Raw genomic sequence first — 24,578 nt, 5'->3', positions numbered from 1 at the left:
TTAATATAACATGAGAGGTCGCGAGTACAGACGAATTAAGATTATGATTAGTGTGATTCAATGTTAATTCGCAACTTATTATGTAAGTAACGTGTGACAATGTTTTTATTTGTTATGTCAATGGTAAGCCATACAAGGTATGTGAGTCATGCACCAACAGATACATAGATACACGCGTCACTGCGTGTTCTACTCTAAAGGAAAAATGCCTGAGAATTACATACTTAATAGGCATAACGTTGCCTACATGAGTCACAGTAACTATAACTTAGAAATTCTACTGCAATATCACTTGAATGCAATCAGCTCACGCTTCTGAGATCAAATTCGATTCCAATTCTACGATACAGCAAAGTGCACTTCTGTTTTGCATTTAGTTTTCTTCGAAATAATTATTCTGCTATTATTTAAAGACGACCACTCAAGACAGTTTTAATAGGTCTCAGGTCTTCATACTTTTTTAAATTGTGTTTCGTTGATTTTCATCTATTTTTAAAAAGATATTTGCGTATAAAATTTTATTATTTTACATTGAAACTCTTGTATAAAATTTCATTCGCCACAAACACTGTCAAATTCAAACAATCAGACCGCAATTATAAAATTACAAATACATACAAACCAATTAGTATATAAAATAAGCATATACAGGATGCTCCCGTACCATGAGTGTTTCCATTTGGGAAATTAATGTTCATTAGCACTCAGTATAGCCGTCCTCTCGTTAACAAGCTCGAACTAAATACTGAATTTTATTTCAAACAGTCAACTAATTAGGAAAGTATACCTCTTTGTCTAGTAAAACAGAACACGTTAAATTACAAGTGTGTTTTAAAAATACATTTTATATAAACTTTTTCGCGTTAGATATATTGCCAACAAAAAAAATGTAATTGGCAGCGATGTTTGGAAAGTAATTAATTAAATTTAGTGTTGATAGTAGGTGCTAATTGATATTAACTCTTTTTAGTCATCGTTATGAACGTAGGCAAAATAAAACAGAGCATTGTAAATATACAAAATATCAAAGTAAAAAATCGTAACAAAGAGATAGCGCAGACAAGTCTGTCTATCATTAAAGCAGAGTTCCGGCATAATAGAGTTTATAAATATATGTATTATGTAAACAATAAACACAGTATGCAGACAAGAGCATCACCCAAGTATTTGGGTCAGGGACTGAGCACGTGGACTACGCCCAGCGTTGCGGATACTCGCGGCTGTTATGTACGCACACTTGGATAATCCCTATCCACATTTAATCAGTACTGAACACTGAATACAATTCTCTTGATTAATGAACACCGGAATGAAGGCAATCCTACCATTAACAACTTAGTCGACTCATTTTTCAATCATAATGGTTTTTAAATAAAGTCGCTAATGCGATCCAGATTCTTTATATAAATCCCTACGTTCGTTTCTTTTTCTTAAAATTTCATATCAGTTTCAAATCGGGCTCTTATTGTATCGTACAAATTATTCTGCATTAGAAATCTATTCACCAAATCGTGATTCAAGAAATATAGCCACTGCATAGAATCCCAAAATTTATAGTGTAGGCGTCGATTAACGAAGTTTCGTTTTGCAAGATATACAAATACGACACAGGAATTCACGCGATCATGCTTTAGGTATTTTACCTTTGACTGTTTGACGTGATATAAAGTAAGTCTGGTCACGGTCAGAAGCTTAAGCCGTAGGTGTAAAATTACTATTCAAGATGTAGGAGTTAAAGATGACCCTCATTTCTACGATAATCAATTTAATCTTTATTACCTTTGACCAGTGGCTGTAACATCATAAATTAACCGCGGCAATCAAGTTACATGCTCGTTTATGGCAGTAATTGTAAATCCACACACGGCGCTTTGAAATTCCTTTTACGGTGGTTGAGCCTAAGCTTAGTAGTGACATGGCGCTTATTGACTGCCAACTGGTATTGGGAAAGGCTTATTACACAGTGAGCACACTGTGTTTTACATTTGTCATATCATTTTAAGTAAAGAAAGTTTGTTATCTGCAGCCAGATTGTCTCTTTCGACTTATTCTTTAAAATTTGCAAATCATTACCGCAGATTTATTCAGAAAATTAACTTTTTACTTGTTCGCTTACTGAGCCCAAATTACTTAATATGCCAATAATTTTAAGAACAATACCAGCTGTCAACTGAAAACTTTTTACATTAAAACCGATAGACAGCACAGTGGATAAATGTGAGTCAGATAAAAAAACTCCAGTATGAATATTTATCTATAGAAAAAGAACAATGGGTGCAATAAACTGGATTTCTGTGGTCAATATTGATTGTTGGTGTTCTATATTTATGTGCCTTTTGTTGGCACGAATGCTGAAACTGAATTTTAATCTACTCACAAAAGTAACTGAAAACTTGCGTGTTGTGGAAAAGTGAATAAAACCACAAAGTACCTTTGAACGTCAATGATGTTCATAGAATTTGTATCATAGAACATAATAATAGAACGTGTTTCATAAGAAAAACTAGTTCACTATGTATAAACTGGAACTGATGATTAAAATTATTGGAAAAATATAAATTTGCAATCACTTAGTTATTCCAGTTAGGTATAGTTTTATATAATATAAAATAAGTAGTATGAGTTTCCCTGAGAGGCTGACACGTCCCTTGGTCGGCTTATGGCTTTGCCAACTAATCTTAGTTTTTACTAGGTACTTAACCATATTTAATAAAAATGTTAGTACATCTAAGTGGAAAAAATGCAGCATTATTTATTTTGCAAAACGACCAGTTATTAGAATAATAAACAATTGACGTGGTCATTAATATCTACATGCATAATTAATGATGTAATCGCTTTATCCGAATGATCCGTAGTAATGAATATTCACGTAGTTACAAGATAACAGTGATCAAGATAATTATCGATACAGATGGAAATACCAATAGCGAGGTCTCTCAACTAGTTTATGACTAGCTATTAAATGTAGTTCTGCCTGCGTGATATTTATTACTAGCTGACCCGCGCAACTTCGCTTGCGTCACCTAAGAGAATGGGTCAAAATTTTCCCCGTTTTTGTAACATTTTTCGTTGCTACTCCGCTCCTAATGACCGTAGCGTGATGTTATATAGCCTTCCTCAATAAATGGGCTATCTAACACTGAAAGAATTTTTCAAATCGGACCAGTAGTTCCTGAGATTAGCGCGTTCAAACAAACAAACAAACAAACAAACAAACTCTTCAGCTTTATTATATTAGTATAGAATTATATTAGTATAGAATTATATTAGTATAGAATTATATTAGTATAGATAAACTAGCAGACTAGCCCGACTTCGTCCTTGTGTAGTACAATTTATTTCGTACGTATTTTGATCACATCGATCCCAAATTTTATCCCGTTGATTCCATACAAGCCTTGCCTTGACAGTTATCAACATACAAAAAAAAATATCTAATTTAGTTTAATGGTTTAAAAGTTATGCGCGTACGTACATTTCGTTGGTTTTTATTAATATAGATTATTTAATTATTCATAATTATTAGTTAGTACTTGATTTCGAAATTTCATAACAACAAAGCAAATAACTGTGAAACTTTCCCGACAAAACTTCATGTTCGAATGTAAACTTTCCTTCTTTGTTTAAGATTTCCAAGTCACTAGATACAGTTATTCACTTTGCTTGATTTCTTCTTACATTTTTTTCATAACTTAGTTTTCCTCGATACATCTTGGACGATGGAATGTTTTCTGTACTTTTATTGTTTAGTAAAACATCGTTGTATGTTACTAAAGCTTTGAAAATACGTCAAGTAAACTTTTTACTTGATTATTTTAAATATATTCTCAGTGCGTACGCCGCCTATGTTCAAAAGGTGATCGCTACTGCCATTGCAAATGTTGTCGTGCTCTCGATTCCCACACTCAACTCATATTTGTTAACCAGATAACATTCGCTGTCTAATAAAATGAATATTTTCTATTGAATTACTATTTTATTTGAAAAAAACTGCCGTTAGAGCAATGTGTCAGTTTTTGGAGCACTTAACGACCGAAAAAAAGTGGGAAGATTATATTTGTAGAGAATTCTAAGAAACCCTTACTCGTGCTACCGCAACATGGTAGGTTACTCGAGGTTCCTTATTTCCTACTAGGCACGTGTAACAATAGTAATAGTTTTCGAAACCGTATTTCCGAGCAACGTTACAAAATTATATGTAGGCACTATGCCGATGTTCAACAATATTCTCATCCTAAATGCGTATGTATGATTTCAATAAGGATCAGCCCACTCTGAACGTTCCACGGATTGGTTCACAAACACAAACACTACGTAGGCACTTCCGAACGAATCATTAACACAGAAATCGATTACTCATTTTCTAAATTCGAATCTTGTTGAATGAAGAAAATCAATACCGCTACTATTTAAAACATCGATTAGAGTCGAATCTAGTTCAAATCCGTAATGTTCGAATCATTAACACAGTTTCACGTTTCTATGTGGCTAGACAAACTGACTATTCACAGAGTTAATTATCACTAAACGATGCATGATTCATAGATATACATTATAATATTACAGCAATACGGTATTAAGATGAGTTCGTTGAGATAATTTATGCAAAACAAATGCCTTTCAATATCTTCAATATTTTGCTTGCGCATATATTTACAAAACGGAGAAATCTGACGTGGAATCTAAGTGTTAACAAATAAAAACTTTTTTATTATTTAATTTTTCGTCTAGTTTAAACTTAACCACCAGTGTTGTCCATTACTTGTATCGCTGAATTCGCTAACATTGTCTAGACTCAATATAATCTCAGGAGGCTGAAGGTCTCTTTCCGAGAATTAAAACTGTGGCTATCTATACGCATAATATTTGTGTTTAGCATACAAACAATCCTGCGGGACTCCGCACCCGCGGGAACAACACAAACACGTTTAAAAACTTTCTCTTTACAATATTAGGGTAATGAAATCAAACTAATACGTGAAAATTATTACATAGTCATCATTCTACTAAAAATATTGAGAACTAGCTTTTACCCGCGACTTCGTCCGCCACCTGAATTTTCCCATGGGAATGCGTCATTTTCTCGGGGTAAAAATTAGCCTATGTCCTTTCTCGGGTATCAAAATATCTCCATACCAAATTTCATACAAATTGGTTTAGTAGTTTAGGCGTGAAAGTAGAAGTATAATGAATTCAAACTAATACGTGGACGTGATTACACAGTAAACATTCAACTAAAGAATATTCAAAATAAAGTATATAAATATTGGTTATTTATTTTTTTATCTAAACTTCTCAATAATCTGCCAGATACCTAAACATCTATTTACGATGAGATGAGAGCATTTCATTTGCTTTTTACGATCGATCTTTCCGCAAACTCTTATTGTATTTTGGATATCATGAATCAGATAAATCTGTTCACATATGACACTTATATAGAAACTATTTATAATAAAAGTAGTCGGAAAGTGGAAACCTTAATAAAATGCATAATATTATGATGGTATCATTATAATAATCTGAAATATTTAAAAGAAAACAAATATGATTGTAACAGACTGTAAAAGATTGATAGCATTTTCTGTAAGGTGAACAATATTCAATGGAACTAATGGCACTAATTCGTATTTATTTGCGTTTATGAATGTTAATAAAATAAGCTATTAGTCAAATGACAAAAATAAACAAACAAATGATTCATTCAGTTTCATAACATTATGAATAAACTGATGGTAAACAGCTAAGTTTTCCATCAAACGTACATAACGTACGTAGTACATCGGTGAGCCGTTTCCTTAATTCAACCCAGTTGTAGTAATGAGGCAATTCATTCATTACACTGCAATGAACATTGTTACGTCACTGGCTATTCTTACTCCTTCTGTTCGTCATACCTGTATTTTTGCAACACCTCCACCTAAAGCCTAAATTTAGACAATACAGATAGAAAATGAGCTCTGTTTTATATTAGCGAAGCGACCGGAAGATCTTAATAAACATTAATCTGAGGGATAAGTACTTATTATAAAATTTATAAACTTTCCTGAAGAGGTAATTATCAATGTTATTTTACAACTCGATCTGATCTACATAATATCTGTTGTATTGGGAGTAAAATATAACTTACACCAATTCATAATTTCACTGTCCCACAAGCCGCAGGTACAAGATCGATTGCCGCTATTCTGGATATCATAAAATTGGTAATCTATCTTTGTAGGATTTAAATAAGATTTAGCTGTCTTGTATGGATTACGTTGAATTGCTCGAGGAGATTTGTTGCCTTTTTACGTGCACTGCCGTACCAAGTTAAACTGTTTTCACCGGCAGCTCTTTTGTCTCAAGACAGTTCTAAAGTTATTTTATGAGATCACGACCAACTGCTCGAAAGCTACGGAATAGCTTATTGTCTTCGTAAAACGGGTAAAATTATTTATATTAAGCTTAATTCAATCTGAAAGCCATAACTGTTTCAAAATATGATATAAAATTTTCTATCCGCAGTCATACCATATTTTTCCTCGAAAAATATTCTCGACTCTATAGTGTATCTAACGGGTACCAGAGAATTGACTTCCAATTTCACACGTTCTAAAATCTACTCGATCAATATGGCCGAAGCATTCTCTATTAAACAGTCATTCATGTCTGGTACACAAGCTTCCATCGAGCCGATAGTTTGATTGTGTGTAACGACGGGCGCGGCCCGTTCACACACTGCACAGGATCTGGGCTCTATTTGCTGCGCCTGCGTCGCTCACTCATGTGTGAAGACGCGCCCTGATTCATAAAAATAATTCCAAACCAAATGATTAATAGTGACAAATAGGACGGAAGTTTTTCTTCCAATAGAGTGTATAAATCTGTTCTCGAAGCTCAGTCTTGACTTTGAGACATTCATCATCATTAGCAACTAGACGTGAGAGGTAATAAATACGGTCGTCTCGTGTCTTATCTCCGTCAGAAATCCTTTCTAGGATAATCTGATTCACTAACTCTTAAGCCTAAAATCTATAAACCCTACTCAGGCTGTAGAATAGAATTTGTAATCTCGGTCTAAACCTAATAGCCAGGACTGTACATTGATTTTGGTGGTTATATACCTACTAAACACGTTACTGTATTAAAGAAGCACATACCTCGTATATGCAAACATTTTCTGAAATATCCTACGAGATTATAATCTTGTGCTGCTTATACACGTGGGAACGTAATAACTTAGGAAAGAAACTACCTCCTTAAATAAGCGTTATGCGTACTCAACTTGATGTTGTTGAAATTGGATACCTTTGATGATGTACCACGAAGCGTGTTTAGATTTTCTAAGTACCACACCGGTGAGCAATTTAAACTGTACCAACATTTTATAATTTGGACAGAAAAGGTATTTAATGCGCAACACACGTAGTGTTTTTACAGCTTGTTATTCTTTTTGTAATTTTAATTAGGAACATTGTGTAGAGAATTATGCAAACACATGAGTGTGATTCATTCCGTCACACCTGCAGCTAAGGATCGGGTTCGTTTCACCGAACACGATGTTTTATACCTACTTATTTTCGACTCTGACTGTGAGCCAATTCGATTTCACGGACCAACCGCTGCCAATAGCAACACTGCTGTCTGCTGAGCTGATTTACCACACCAAATCATATTTTACTAGTAGTCTGATACGGAGCTGGGCGTAGTTTATATGCGTTACTTTGTTTGATACTGTTCACATTTTGCTGTACCTAGTATAAACACAGGTGGGTGTCCAGTATAACCCAAAATAAAATGTCGAAAACGAAATGTCACGATCATATTATGAAATTAAATAAGTTACCCCGTTATTACTAGTAAATTCGGGTGAAAAACAAACAGATAAGTGAACTGGACATAACGTAGGCTTCTCATAGTTTACCTAGAGAGGCCTAAATACATAAAGTGATGGTAATGAACTCAGTTTTAAACAGTTGCTAATGACACAGCATCTGATAAATGGTTGTAGAGGTACACCAAGCTTTCTCTACAATTATTCCGTACGCGTTAATTCAATATTAGTTTAGCACCGTTCTCGAGTGACGCACTCCTCCGGTTGACCCACATCCTTCACCTTCACCCCGATACGTCTCCTTATCGTTTTCACTACCCATTACTATTTATACTACAAACGTTTTATAATACGTTTAGATAAACTTTACACCGTTCAATTGAACGAATATGATAAAATGAACAATGAAATCCAAATGGCCTTACTCGAATGTCATCGCGTCGTAAAGATACGTGTATATGTAGGTGACGTAAAGTCGATAACGTACGACAAAGATAAACATAATTACAATTTAGCGTAGTGTTTACTACACTCATGTATATAATACACTTTCCCCTTTACCCTTAGAAACATTACTCATACAAGTACATGCATTAAAATGTAACAAGAATTTCATTTTCGTAGCGCTACGTATTTGTTATTTTATTACTTTCATATTTTCTTTCCTCTCGAATGAACGTTAACATGCATTGTGCACCTATGGTTTTATTTCACTATGAGTATTTGTGTGAAATAGAAAGGTAAATGTGTGTACTATACTTTATTTGGTAGTATATTTATTCAAGTGTAAAGAGCAGAATGAATGCAAATAATGTTCTTAGTTATTCAGGTATTGAGTTTTTGTAGCCAAGATTTGTATTCAATAGGTTTGAATAGGGTAATAAAACCTACATTTTCAGTGATTTTAAGTGAGTGGTAAAATTGATCTGACTAGAACGGAGCCAATTTTTTTCACAAACACAAAGTAACTTGGAACTTCACTTTACTGAGAATTGTTTAACACCTGTGCAGCCAATTCTACTGAATATAAGGTATTTATTTCATGTTATTGAATAGTTCTGATTGTGATTTACAGAGACCGTCATGATCGCACCGACGTTCAAGGCGCGCTCGACCTCCCCAGGTACCACATTACTTGTCCCTGACGACGCCTAACTCCTGCTCGTTAACTTTTACATTCAGTGTTATTCATAAGCTTTGACTGTATACCAAAACCAACAAAGAAAATTCTTAACGATCCATAATAAGCAATTTCATTAAATCTCAAGCTACTCTAAAATAACTTACGATTTTTCTGCTACGAAATAAACGGTTCAAGTTTCAAGAAATATCCAGCTTCGTCTATGGCAATAACGGGCTTTAAGACTACAGCTAAAGGCAAAGTCACGCCTTATAAACGTGAGACTTCTGAACTTAAATAAAAGTCATTATTACTAGTGAACTCAAAAGTAAAAAAAAAACGTCGAGACAGCAATGATTATAAAAATAATACAGCTCTGTCAAGTTCTGCTTTCACAAGGATGCATCAAAATGAAACTGAAATATAAAAAAGAAAAAGGTCCGTAGGTTCACACTTTCAACACTTCACGGAATAAAGGTAGCCATGTACGGTGGCACGTAGACGACAAAATATCGCAGTGCTGCTATGTATTTTGCGAAAATATCGATACCAGTCGCGTCGGCTTTGTACAAAATGTATGCAACGTTTTTTTGGATCCCGTCACAATCAGGATACGTCCCTAACAAAGATCGGTAAAATGTGAATAGACTTTAGCAATGGATGCTATGGAACAATACGTTGAAATGAAAACTAGATCTATCGACAAACGCGTAGTTGAAAAATAAGGAAATGTTGGCCTATCAATTTGAAGGAAAATGAACGCTTCACATTAAAAGTGATGAGCCTGGTCGGGGACAATAAAAAGTACTTCAAATTAAACGCGACATTCGCCGCGTAATTTTTCAACGAATTGTTTTCAAATTGTTTCACTGGGTTATTTGACGTGGATTATCAGGTACACATATATTCGCAAATATCAAAGTGTAATAAAAATAATGTGTTGTTTTTTCGAAGTGATTAAAGTACGACATATTCACATTCACTGGTATACCTATTTGTTCAAGTCAAAGCATTATGAATACACGATGAATAAAAATCGCGCGTGTAAATTGAATTGTAGATATATGAAATGAATGATTAATATTTGCATAAATATGGTACGATTGTCCTTGGAATACCTTGTTGTACCTTATTTATGTAAATTAATTGAAAACACCTGGAGTTATTTCTGTGTGACAGTATTTTTCTTATATTAACATTGTGGAGTACGTTGTGTTTCAGTAAACGTATAAACTTATTAATGAATACTAATTGATATTGGAATGCCGTTTGCCTGTAGATATTTACTAAGAGTGTTTGATTTTGTTGTGTTCTTTTTAAATTAACCATTCGATGTCGTTTTTTTGAAATGATCTTATATTAGTAAGTATGATTTTTTTTTAGGAACTGTATCACAAAAATGATCTGCCGTTGGTTAAACTAAAAGTTGTGAGTGAGTCTCAACGTAAACGTTGGATACTATGAAAACGTTTATAAGACAACTTCTTTTACGAGTGTCGACAATCATATCCGAGATATCCATAAAAAGGGCAAAGTCATAAAACGAGCATTAGTCCCTTCATGTTTCTGCTGACGCGGCAGAATTTCCCGGCCAGACGAATAGAAATGTTATATTCGGACCACACATTTGCATAACATTGTCATCCTTATTACGAAAGTGGTAAGGTTTTTTATAGCGATCGCCTTTATTGAAGCGTAACTGTTAGCATATTTTTATAATTTTCCACGCTACTACGCTAAATCCATCATCATTTTGTCTATGTTAATAGAAGGCGTTGCTCTTTTTACACCCACAGATGGGTAGAAAGCACTAGGCCAAATTATCACGTGCCGTATAAAGAATCATTGCTCCCGCGTGTATCATTTAAGGTGTTGAAAATTAGCTGTTTAAGTTCATGAAAATAGCATATTTTAAAAACTCACGTGAACCCCATGTCGGTACACTTTCTATGAATATCAAATTTCTTACGGCATTAGCGTGTAGCCCGTAATCTAAGGCGAGCAGCGTGTGTGGCCTCCGTACACCGAACATGTAAATATTACGTCATGTGATAACGATAAAAACATGCACTTCCTTTACACTGCGTACGAAAATAAATACAACAACTTATGAGCTTCTGTTAAGTAACACATTACTTAGCTCGTTTTACAATCATTATACAAAGTACTTTTACAGAAAGTTTATTTTATATTTATTGCAGTAGTAGCCTGTCATGATCGACTAAAAATTACTATAATTCGAGTGTTAAATTAAGACAAAATTATATTGGTTGATAAGGTCTACGAAAAACATTACGTTGGCACCTGATATTTCAATTCCATGTTTGGCATATATTGCTACAAAATTACATTCTATGGACTATTAGCTAACCAGATTTCTTATTACACTTTCATATAGGAACATAAAAGTTAAACAGGGAAAATCTTTTGATGTTTCACACTCGTTTTCTATCAAATTGGTTTGACGAAATGGTTTCACAACACCAACATTTCTAATGTTTCTAAACTTCCTCAGTTTAGATCCAAAAATATCAAAATAGAACGTAAATTAATTTCGAACGTCGTCTGTTGAAACAAATGTCAAATTGGAAAAGTTTCCCTTGCATACGATTAGTGGGTACAGTCGTATTTGTATATTTGAAACCATTTCAACATTATATCATATTTCTAATCTGGACTAATACTTTACTGTTGAGCCAGTGTCTAGTTAACCGCAAGGTAATAAATAAGATTAGAGGTAAAAACACTATGTGAACCCGATAGTACTTGTTACTCTCCTTTCATTTTAATTAGATTTATGTTCGCTAGTTACTGTAATACAATATACATTGGTACACACTAGATAAATGGATCGGACTTAATGCGTTCCATTAGATTTGTGCGGGCTTACTTTCTGTAAGTTTCTTTAAAGCCATTAAAAACTTTGAAAATCTATCTTTCAAATGATAAAACGCAATAAGTTGATATATTATTCTTATTGTTGTTTAAATTAACATGGATCAAAATTAATCTGCATCAGGATTCCTGGAATCGCAATATTAAGCAATTTAGCTGGAACACACATTCAGTAGTAGGTACGTATCTTACAAGTCTATTTCGACCTACTATTCGATACGCAATTCCAGTGAAATTTCATACATATGTAAATCCGGTGACTATGCGACTATGGGATGCAATAATATAGTGACTTCGAATTGGCGTTACAGGCTGCCACTGAAACAAGTTCCAAACAGTGTAGTCTACAACGACAGACATGTTTGAGCTTAGATTGCTGAATTTGATAACAAACAATCCTTTACGACAACAACATGAAATTTTGATTAAAGGTCATATTACTGCAGAGATTGAATATTGTAAAAAAGTAGAGTGGTTGAACTCTATTTCGTATAGTAATTGTCAGCTGTTTGATGAGTATTAGAAGAACTTTAAACTTATGCTAAAAATATAAATTTGTTATTTGCAAACGTAACTTTACTTATTGTCAAGACTTCGGATGTCATCTTTACAGATGACGCGATACTAAAGGTATAGCTAATATTGAATATATTATTTATAATTTCTTCCAAAATATTATTATCTAACAAGACATACATACTATAGTAACAAGAACCAAAAAGTCGTTATATTTCGAAGGTTAATTGATTCACGATGTCATAAGGTATCTTATTCATCAATAATGTGTAATTTATTTTAGGAAAAGTGGAGTGGAAACCTTACACTTTCACACGTTTAGTCCCTTAACGACTAAGTGCTCGACAAAGAGGCGATATATCGGGAATCTATTAAGTGATAAAAATAACTATTTTGTTTGCAATCGTTAATAAGGTATAATAAATGGGCACTCACTGGTCTCACCTAGAGCCCACCGCGCTGGTCAAATGCAAGTTGAGGACTTACATTCCTTCAAGAACTGTCCTAAAGAAGTCTCAATGTTGAAGAGGATTTAGTAGATAAATTATTTGACATTATATCATTAAATTCAATTATCAAGGAAACTCAAAACGCCAAACAATCTCGCGCTACGCAAACAAGCAGGTATTTAGCTACTTAGTTCAATGTAAACTGAACATATCGCATACAAATGTAAGATTAAATTTATGATATCACGTAAGTGGTTGTTGGTCCGTCATCGCGGAACGTCGGAGGTGTCGTAAAACAACCAGGGTTATACGGAACCGTCTCAAGGTAGCCGGAGCCGTTACTCTGATTATATCGTGGCCAACATCTCTTCAATGTCCTACTTATTGACAGTTATATAGGTTGATATTATTTAATTAATTATTAACTGATATTCCCTTATCATGTTGTTATAAAAGTTGTTAATTTAAAACCATGCGCTAAGGTGTATGTTGTATTGTTGTTGTTTAGACTTGTATGTTCCAATTAAGCTAACAAGTTATGCGATTAAACCCATTAAATAAATTTAAAGCTAACAAGTTATGTCTACGTAAGTCTTTAACTTTATTCGTATTGCAAGTATTATCGTTTATTATAATAATATTATACGATTCAGTAAATATAAAAACGTACGGAAATATTGTAAGTAGGTACTTTTGCACATAATCATATTTTCCATAAATGTGGTAGATGGGAATCTGGCGTAAGTTGTCGGACCTTAAATAAATAAATATATCTTGTCAAACTGTCTTAAATTCTATTTCCGATTTTGATAATTTACAATGTTAATGAATCAATAATTCGATTAACGTGATTACTCATTGTCCAAGTAAATTGTCTGCGCAATAAAGAGGGTTAGCCAAGCGTAGCGTCTTCGGAGTGACGTCTGTGACATTGGGCAGTGCCTTGACACTTTGATATTAACATTAGTTATTCAAGCAATAAACAAGCACTTAACAAATAAATCATAAATTCCTACCATTCAAACCTATTCACAGCTAAGTGGAGAGTACACAGAAAAGGGTTTTTGCTCCGCCCAAAAACATTTCCTCGCCCTCTGTACAAACAATAGACTTTTCTAAAAGGAAACGTTACCATTTGTATGAAATCCTTTTTTAGATTTTGCTGCCACAAAAGGTGAAAAATTGAACCTCTTATTTTCAAATACAGCTGAGATCTGCCGTCTGTGAAGTAATATTCTCAAGATTATATTTTCAAAGTTTAGAATTATCTCTCAGTAAACATATTAAATTCGCCGTGCGCTCTACATGATTCGCATTTAACTTGCGGAAACCCTGGATAAAGTGATACAGTTTGCTAAAGCAGGTAACACAGCCTTAATCATTTTTGCATACACTAGATGTATGAAAAGCATACGCATAGTGATATTTCCTCACAGAACTTCAAATTAATAAATAATTGCTTTATCACAGTTTGCTGGTTTCACGGTTTGTTTATGTGATACACAGACATAGACGATTAAAGTAATTGTAAAACCATAAAATAGACAATCGAACGTAGGTACGGTTTATTATCTTTTTATCATACCTCCATACAGGTTTTCTCTGAGTTAACAAACTCTGTACAAGTTCACGTTAACAAATAACAGATATTCAATCATATGATAAAATAATCCTTTCAAAGAAATTTTCACCTTCGACGACATAAAAGTTGTGTCTGGGGAGGCACATAATAATAATAATGTGGAGATATTAAAATTATAAGGTACGCCAGTCGTGTGCTACATTTATTGAACTTTTATAGAGTTGCCGACGTCGGCAACTCGTCAGAATATTAATGGCACATAATATGTTCTGAATACTTGTTACAACTTTTCCCATTACGCTGCTCAGATTTACACCGGGAAAAAATGTCTTTGACGCAGAAAGGCGCTTCAGTGAAACTCAATGAAAGTTGGTCGTGTGACGTTGATGTAAGCACCGGCTACTACCAGCTGCCAATTCGTTTATATTGTTTGTTATTCGATTTGGAAAAATAATGACACGCTATTTATTAGTGCCTTATTCAAGTATAGGCAAAGAAATATAGATCGGCCAAACCTAGACTATTTTTATGTTACCCAATAATATTAAGAGGGCTTAATCATTAAAATCCCAACACCTACGTTAATATTGGTTGTTTCAATATACTACGTAAGTTCAAATATCTGGCAATAACCTTTCAGCTCATTATTCTATTATTACAGTTATATTTGTGGTCAGTTTATTTTCTTGTTATATTTCATCGTCTTGGCCCTTTCCCAAGAGTATTGGGGTTGGCTTCTAAACTTGTTCGAAGCAGCTGATTACTCGTGTTTACACAAAGGGACTGCCTTGACCTCGTCAAACAATTACATATGTTCAAGAAATAAAGTAACTACAGGCTCTTGGCTACAATAAGAATGAGCTTTGTTACGTTTGGGTACTAAACTATTCCTAGTACATTATATTATGATACAATGAAGTGCACGTACATATACTAAAAGTATTCATAAAAATGCGAACGCGATGGCGCGATGGCGTAGTCGATAATGCACTTATAAGAAGTCTGTCCCACCCCCGCAGGCAGACAAAAGCGCCAGTCTACCTTAAAAGCTCCATTGTAACTACCATCATTGTTTGCCTCGAGTTCACTAAAAGCTCGGTGGTAATCGAAAGGCTTGACCTTTTTTACTATTTGTCAAAAATGCAAACTACTTCGTCATGACCAAATTAAATGTGTTAATTTTTTTTTATAGTTACAACAGTTATTCAATATTTCTATCATGCCTGACATACTGAACATACATTCTTCGATTTTAGGTGAGCAAAATCAGTGTGCATACCGTGTTGGCATGTTGCATACTACGCCGTCGATTCGCGAACTATGTTCAGTCAAATATTTCAGCAGCATGTCGATATCGCGCTTTGGCGCATACTCCCGTATCTAATCACACGATATAATCTAAACAAGCATCGACACTGTTTAAATTTATTTCGATGTAATAGAAATTCAAAATTCCATTATTAAGTTATCGAATTGCCAATATTAAATTCTTATCATCTTCAATAGTGAAATATACGACCCAGCGCGGGAGCGTTTGGAATTTATGATTGTTTTGTGTATTATTTTTATGTTTTGGAGGCGTATACAATTTAGTTAGCGATATCAGTGCTTTGAATGGTAGCGATAAAAATAGCGAACACATGTGCGTTCACCGCCAGATGCCCTGCGACCTTACGCTCCGCTCGTTTTATAACGTTACACATTTTATGCACAACAACGCGCACTATAAAAATATTGGCAGCTTTTCCGTGTTTTCACACTACATTAACATTTATTGCGAAACAAAGCGTCCATTGTCTCAGTCTGTCAACCTATAACCTTGAACGAATATTTGATACATAAAATAATACTGTATGAAATTTTAAGCCTCCTAATGTCAAACATTGTGATTGATCGAGCGTTACTGCCGTCGCGTCCGTAATATCAGCCTGTCGAAGTATCGTGTACTCCGACTATCATTGGATATCATTTCCTCTGCAACGCGATTTGTATTTTGAATCTCGATGGGCATTTGATACGTTCAGTTTTCTGTGAATCTGAATTGAACTGGCCCCTAGCCGGCTGTCTGCTAGTTAATTATTCATCAGTGTGGAATATTGAATGGGCGTTCGTTTGCGTGCAATATTTTGGTTTTATTCATGCATCGAACAATAAAATATCATACTGCTATTTGAAATGTCGAGTTTTTTGGCAATTCTTATGGAATAAACAATGAAAGGGGTCTTAATGGACAATGTACAATGTGCGCGTTGGTTGGTTTTATGCACTCTATTCTCAATTTTGCATATAATAGCGACGAAAATGTGCGAAACCATATATCGCTGAAAGAAAATATGAGTATGATTAAAGTGTTCACAGTCGACGGCGTGATTATTTATACGTTCATTCATCACATTTTTCTTTCTTAACCCAGTCTTCGGTGATATGTTTACATCAAGTCGGCGCCATACAATTTCCACATTTCCTCTACTAGAAATAGAGCTCAATTCTTGGCAGAGATATTTCACTTACGATGTATCGTGTTAACTAATATATAAAATTTGTGGATCAGTTTCAATCCCGGCGTGCTATGTAAATCCAATTATTTTACTTATTAATTTCGTCAGACAACAATGATTTATTTATTAAGGATTCTATTTTAGCACCATATTCATGAGCATCATAATAAAATAATCATATATTTAGTATTTTCTTGTGGTTTGTGTTTGTTCTAACCTAACCCAACCAGTTTGGATATATTACTGTAAGAACAGGGTTTGCGATAACATTGAGGCCGTTTGTTATTTATTAAACGGCTGTAAGTTAAAAATATCAGTATTTTTTTTAGTTGCACTTATGCTAGGATACTTACCGGTATCTTCACTATTTATCGAAGAGGTCAAACATTTACCAGTTGCCATACCTTATAGATACATAAATAACGGTAATCAGCCGCATCGCCTTCGACAAAATGTCAACGTTGTGAACTTTTGATATTTCGACAAAAATAATATTTTTATAATATATTTTTCTTGTGCTAAAAAAGTTGCCGGTGCTGCCTAAAATCTGTTATTAATGTATATTTATTACGATAGAACAAAAAACGCACAACTTCTTACTTCATTACATAAAAAAGCTCATTAGAACAATAAAGCGGCATAAAACGGGAGCGCTTTTTACAAACAATAATATAAAACATTAATAATAGATATTACTAATCGTATATCACAGTACGTATATCGTTTAGGTATCGTCTAGAGTCATTATGAGAGCCGACAGACAGAAATAGCGGTCTCTATTTGAGAGCCACAGATGTGTGTCAACACCAAAGTTATTTCAACAGTCTATAATATTACTCATAACAAAAATTAAGGGCTCGATGTTTTTCATTGAAATATGTTATATTCTGTTATTTTACTACATTTGAACTACCCTCCCTCATATCAACTCTAAATATTATACTATTAATTAACAGAGTGAGAAAAATCCTTTCATATTCACGGCTCGGTAATTATTAAATTATTCTCATGAAGGATTAACGAGGTCGCGGATAATAGGTGTGGTAATTGTAATTAAATTCAATTATGTTCAATCAGCCAGCACTACGTTGACCATCATTAAAATTTAATTTACTCGTTTCTCTTTTTATCGTTAGTCATTTTATACATTTTGTAGTCGTATAAAGTAAGGTAAGTACTTAATCGTCGAAGAACGTACAGTTTTGCAATGAAAATGTAATTCACGCGGGGGTAAATAATCCACTGAATGATTAAACACGGCACATTAGGTGAGCGGCAACATCCACATTTCAATTCGATACCAATACGATCCAATAAATTACGCGTCACACGTGTAATCTCGGTAACGCCGCAGCGTATTGTTGCGCTACCCACAAATGAACCCTACGGTAATGTGCCTCTGCTCTTTTATTATACTTCATTATCTGACCAGTTATTTTTCCATTAACGATTCTCTTAATGTGACCTATAAATTGAACCTCCTGTCACAGTTGTAAGAGAGAACTTTACGAGCGCCATATAAATGATATTAACTTATAAAGTATCCCGATTTTATTAACTTTCGAATACGTCATACATAATTGAAAAAAAAAATTTATTCGGGCGGTTACCGGGTGTAAAATTATAATTTTCATTTACTAGTTGATATTTTACCCGCATTGTCTCATTAATCTCTGATAGGCTGTTGCAAATGGAATCTGTTTTAAACTAATTACATAATATTTAGAATTAGTACACATAGACCGGTTGTAATAAAGTAAATTTGAGATTAGTTGTAAAAGGAGCACTCGTATCACCCATTGCATATACCGAATAGGTAAAAAAGCGTCTTATTTGTCTAAATCTGGTAGAATCACATCACAAGCAATCTGATTGCACAGATAGAATAGGCTATAAGTAAGTGACAAAGGTGGCATCACGTAGGTATCGTGCACATGAGTCACGTCGGTGTGTCAACAAATGGTCGTCACACCAGAGGTCACAACACCTGAACACTTGGCAATGTGACAAGTTGCATAACCCACTACGTTAGCCGCGAAAACAGGAAACACGACTATTTAAGTACCCATTATATTATACTTCACAACAAAAATACGAACGAATCTCTACGGGCGCTTTGATTCATCTTGTTTGTTTTTGTTTCAGGTAAGTAAAACACTAAGTCCTTATATAAAATGTTGGCCGAACCCAAAGGTAAAAGGCGAAATACAATATAAGGAAGTTAGAATTGATTGCTCTTATTGAAGTAGGCCAAACGTGTATACAGCTTTCCTGAGGGTAAGTGGTCACTACAATCCGAACTAGGAGCCTTTGAGTGGATCACGGTGCTGTTTCACTTTTAATACAATATAGCGGATGATATTGACACACTTGTACGGGAACTGACACAGTAAAATATTAGTTCCATCTGAGTCGAGAAATTGAGGAAATGTAGATATATTGCGATAGACAACCATCAATTTTCATATGCAAAAGCCGGTCCCCTTACCGGTCGGTCCCTTTGCGAGAATTTCTGACCTAGCAAAGAGAAAAGTATAGTTGCGAACAAGGTACCGTGTTCATATTTCGGGGGAAAGCGTATTTTTGTGAAATTGTTTCAGGCGAAGTAGAATCGCACACCGCGTACAGTATTGTAAATAAAACCAGAGTGTAAAAAATACTATATATTTTATTGGCTCGTGTGTCTTATATAAATACCTGGAACCATTTATCTGGTTTGCAGATATTTAAATGTCAAACATTCGACCTCTAAACTATGGCGCTTGAGTTTTAACAAACAATCTAATTATATGCCGTAATAAAATTAATTATGTCCGAAAACCTAAAAGGATTAATTTAAAAGTTAACATAAAAGTGGAGCAATGGAGTCTGTAAGCCGCCTGCAGGGATTTCGGCATTATCTCCGAATTAAATACTTTGCAACTGTTTGACTAGAAATCTTCTCACTGTTTTATTTAATAAAGGGAAACCTGTTCATGACTCTATATTTCAGATTTATCTGTTAGCCACTGGCCATTCAGGTTCTGGTTTGATGTTAAAATATGTACAAACAAGTTATTGTCTAAAGCTTAGATGTTCCTGGAAAACCTTTTCTAAATCGTCATTATATTTCTGAGACCTAAAACGTGTGGTTAACAATTATTGAAATTAAATGTTTTGTTTATTTCTTTCACAAACGCGAATATCTTTTTTCAATTGGACTTTTGTATTTTGATTAGGGAGTATACATTATGTATGACTTGCTAGAAACGATATTTGCTAGGTTGATATGAAGGTCTGGGAATAAAGTAGGCACCTGTATTACGCTAATACGTGGCGCAGAGCTTGGGCGGCGGATGGACGGGCGGGCGTGGCGCCTATAGCTCGACGCATAATGAAGCATTAGTCTACTCTGAGTTTTTGCTCCTTCTTTAAGTAATGACCCTATTAGCATCCCTTAGACAATAATTTAATATTTTCATCGGCGGCCCTCCGGCAAAACGATTCACGAACGTTGACATCTCTCTTCCTTTTTCACGAATTATTCGTGACATTCTCATTTGTTTTTCGTTTATTTTAAGCCTTATTTTTCGTTTGTCCATTTATAAAGGCGATTAAAACTGGAAAGAGAATTAAACAAATGATATAAAGAAGAATGTTGTACAGTCAACATTACTGTTTCTTAAAGTGTAATGTTATAATTATATCATGAGTACTGCTTGGTCTGTTTGTTGAACTTTGATTAGATCACTTAGATATTTTTTTATTGCATTTATCTATCTTACTATCCATTTATTCATAAAGCTGTTCACGCCTTACTTTACTGAAGTATATGTAGATAGTAGTAAAACTACAATATGATAACTCTACTACATAACGATAAGTAGGCATTATAACAATATTATAAGACTGATAAAAAATATTTTATGAAGTCGAAGTGTAATATAGAGGGTAGGAGGCAGACAATATTGGATTTTAATATCGCGGCGAGTCCGTTCGATAACTAGATTGTTATCGTATGAATACCCGTGCGATGGAAATGAGAGGGCTCGGAATTGGGCGCTGAAAAACATGTTGGCATCCGACCCCTGCTGATTTAATATCATGTTTTTTGAATTCCTATATGTAATGACATCGATAGCTTGTTTTTATAAACATCTAATAAATACCCTTGTACACAAATATCGTTTATTGGAATCTCTTGTCTAAATATGTTTTGATACAAGCTTTATATGTACTTATATTCCAATAAAAGGTTTCTACTGAAATTGTTGAGATGTGATATTAAATTATTGTCGGCTTTATATTAATACACCACTGCCACCTTTAAACGGTTTATGTGGCACTAACCGGAAATGATATTACATTGATTAATTTGTATCCATCAGAATAGCAAACACGCATTAGATAATTAGAAATGAAATTTGTCTTCTGTTATAAATTACCTTCAAAGAAATATATTAATTCACTGAATCGTTTTGAAAGATTATCATTTTCCTCGACATCGCCTTTACTTTGTCAGCTCCTTTGTTTATCGTTCTTTTCCGGGGATTTTAATGTCAATATTTTAAAGTCGTTGCAGGGCATTTAACATGAAAAACGATAATTATTTTTCGGCAGATCGGATATTATTCAAATATTATACATTTCGTACAGCATTTCAGTAAAAATTAATTATCGGTCGAGCTTATTTTTCAGCCGCAATTAAAACAATTGTATGCCAAAAACAAACCTCAAACAAACTTGTATTCTTGAACAATTAAAAGTAGTTCGCCAATTACGGAACTCACTGTACTCGGTGAATAACGATTGCAACTCAATTAGGCCTTTAAGAGCAGGATACTTCACTGTATTTAATCTTATTTGCCTTTTTTCTCTCCCTGTACCGGCTATTGTGTCTTGATTATCTCGGAATAATTAAATTACTGAGTGGGTAATGTAGGGCGAGGAACAATATGCGAAGGAAAAGACCTCCGCTCACTGAATACCGGAGAAGTGGACGAGAGAAAGGAATTTATTTGAACAATTGGCGAAGTTATGTAACATATTTTATGTAGCTGAATAAACAAATATTATATTATGGTGGCAAAATGCATACATTTTAATTAAGCAAGATTTGTAAGGATTGTTCCAAGTGGCGTTCTCTGATCTCTGCCTACCCCTTTGTGAGGAAGACTTGCTTTAAGTTTCAAGAATTGTTCTTTTTGTTTATGTATGTATCATATTTATTGAATAGATATTGCATTTGATCAATAGCTCGTCGGAAGTTTCTTTACAAATTGAGGTTCTCTCAATCCTTTGCTTCGAAATTAATACAAAATATAAGTTGCCGCCGTTCAAGTCACGTATCGCAATTACTCCTAGCATCTAAAGATTTCTCGATAAATTGTTACTGCAAAGTTCATACAGAGCGGGCGTCATAATTCACAAGGCACCCGTTTCTTGGTTTCACATAATACTAACTATTGCGGAAGAAGTCATTGGCATAGTACGTTTCTCACTGTAACCTAATATTCATTATTCCATATTGAATACGTCTTTATTAGTGAGTCATTAACATCGTGAACGGGGACTTTGACAAAATGTCATTTCTTTGTATTCGCGCGCCGTAACTTCGCTAACAAATTTTGATGAATAGCTGTAATATGACCCAGACCGAAAATGGTTTCTGGACTACTCCGATGAATCAACGAGTTACTTTGAAGCTCATAGACTGTAGTTAAGACTTTAGCCAGGTTGGCTTGAAACGTGGCCAATTCGTGGTATATTAGTTATCGCTTAGATGTCTACTGTCCCTTACCTGCCAAGAATATGAAGATATCATCTGTTATGTAATATTTAATTTACGCAGAAGTTTCATATTTTAATACCTGGCTAAATAAAATATGGCGTAGGGATGGCCAACGGCAGACAGCAGGCAACAAACTTGCCATATTACTTCTTAATGCCATTCTCATTTAGAGTGAGAAATACCACGCCCTTTGTGAATACCCTATTGAGGTTTCATAGTCGTTTGTAGCTGACTTATAACAAGAGAGAGAGTTTAGCTACGTTTTATTTATTCATGTCTATGATATTACTAAAAAAACAGCTTACGTTCAGGTAAAGAGATGTCATTTGTCACGCACAAAATATTTATGCTATCTTTCTGTGGAATAACATTTCGTTAACATTTATCATTGTTAGGTATAACTACATTAAAAAGAAAACAACACAATTTCTTTTACTTACAGTATGTACAAATCATAGGCACATTTTTAAGACGTTAAACCTACGCTGACCATTAAAAACAAAATATCTACAAAAGTCTTAAGTCTTTTAACAACAAAATACTAACATGTGAAAATGACAAAGCTTAAAATTATACCGTGAATATGAACTGTTTAAATATAATCGTACCATTCTACGGACTCTACAACATTAAAATATTAATTTATTCATTCGCAAAGTTTTCATCGTAAATACGAGCTAGTTGGAAGCTTCGAATGATCCGGTAAACAGACTGCTCCTAACGAGAAAAGTTAGAAGAACTGCTACTAGGTGCCACGGCTCAAATATATGATCCCCTCTTGTACTAAGTCACAATTATTTTTACATTTGTTTTACTATCCGACAATGGAAAAGCAAAATCTTGTGATTTATATGTTTTTATTGCGTGCTCATAATTTCTAGTAGAATATTTTTACAGGTATTGTTTTGATTAAACATTATTAGGCTCGTACATTAGATTAAATTTATCCACAAATTAGTAGATCTTTATTATTATTTTGTCTCGGAAAAATCTTAGGTAAATAACTTATAATAAAATAACTTTATGGCTCAACCTGCCATATTTAAACCAGTTACGTGCGCAAGATTATTTACTTAAAAGAAAAACAGCAAACAATAATATAACATAATATAAAACTACAGGCTGTTGTCCAAAACTCTCCCACTACAGAAGAGTTTATAATTAAATTAGGGGCGGAGGCTGTAAGTTAGTGGGCAGCGCGTGCGACTTGCAGCTGTGATTTGAATCCCTAATAAAAAGCCACAGAAAAATAAACCCATTTTATGTAACATGGCTTCGTGTACGTGATGTGTTTGCTCCGCCATTTTTCCTCAACACGTGTTAATATGCTACCTCATTAGGCCAGTGTCAATCACAGTTGATGCTATTCAGTATCTATTGTGATTCATGTCGGGTTAAAACGTGCTACTTCGTCTTTCATGGTTAGTTATTTTTATTTACGAGCATTGTACGGAGAAGCAGTTATGTTCTTAATTTAGATATTAAGAAAAAATCAGGACGCACATTTTCTGGGCTTCAATCATCTACAAGATTAATACGAGGATAATATGCAGCATATCCTACGTAACGCCTCCCTGTTTCAAATTGTTTGCTTCCCTCACGTGCTCGGAAATCCCTCACACACATGCAAATGTGTATGAGAAGTCCCACGTCACCTGTTACAATGGACAGGACTCGACACTCTCACAGACGCAAAAACGTGGATTTTTCTCAGTCGTGCCTTAATTGAATTCGCTTTTAGCTCACTTTTAATTTATTTGCGTTCTCTTACCCACTTTGATGTCGGCACACGCGCTTCCAGGGCTTTTAGATAAATAACCAATTATCTCGATACGATTTAATCTACAAGCGAATGTGGCATGTGATCTGAATTCGAAGTGTATTATTGCGAAGTTTTAATCCGTCGTAATTAATAAACGAAAGCTTTTG

The 24,578-nt window shown here is 34.3% G+C and overlaps 1 protein-coding gene across 15 annotated transcripts in view; it reads left to right on the top strand.

The window, feature by feature from the left end:
- LOC142973624 (uncharacterized) overlaps positions 1-24,578 on the top strand; it is a 125,942-nt gene that overhangs the window by 70,302 nt on the left and 31,062 nt on the right. For 11 of the 15 annotated variants that reach the window (XM_076115523.1, XM_076115521.1, XM_076115527.1 and 8 more), the window contains one exon: positions 8,895-8,942. The exons of the other annotated variants lie outside the window; for them this stretch is intronic. In XM_076115523.1, coding sequence (XP_075971638.1) covers positions 8,895-8,942 — 48 coding nt within the window. The remainder of the gene's footprint in view (positions 1-8,894; positions 8,943-24,578) is intronic. 15 annotated transcript variants of the gene reach the window in all.

The sequence above is a fragment of the Anticarsia gemmatalis genome, chromosome 6, assembly GCF_050436995.1.
Source record: "Anticarsia gemmatalis isolate Benzon Research Colony breed Stoneville strain chromosome 6, ilAntGemm2 primary, whole genome shotgun sequence".
Classification (NCBI taxonomy): domain Eukaryota; kingdom Metazoa; phylum Arthropoda; class Insecta; order Lepidoptera; family Erebidae; genus Anticarsia; species Anticarsia gemmatalis.
Note: the sequence above shows the minus strand (reverse complement) of the source record. Positions and strands in the feature narration are given on the sequence as shown.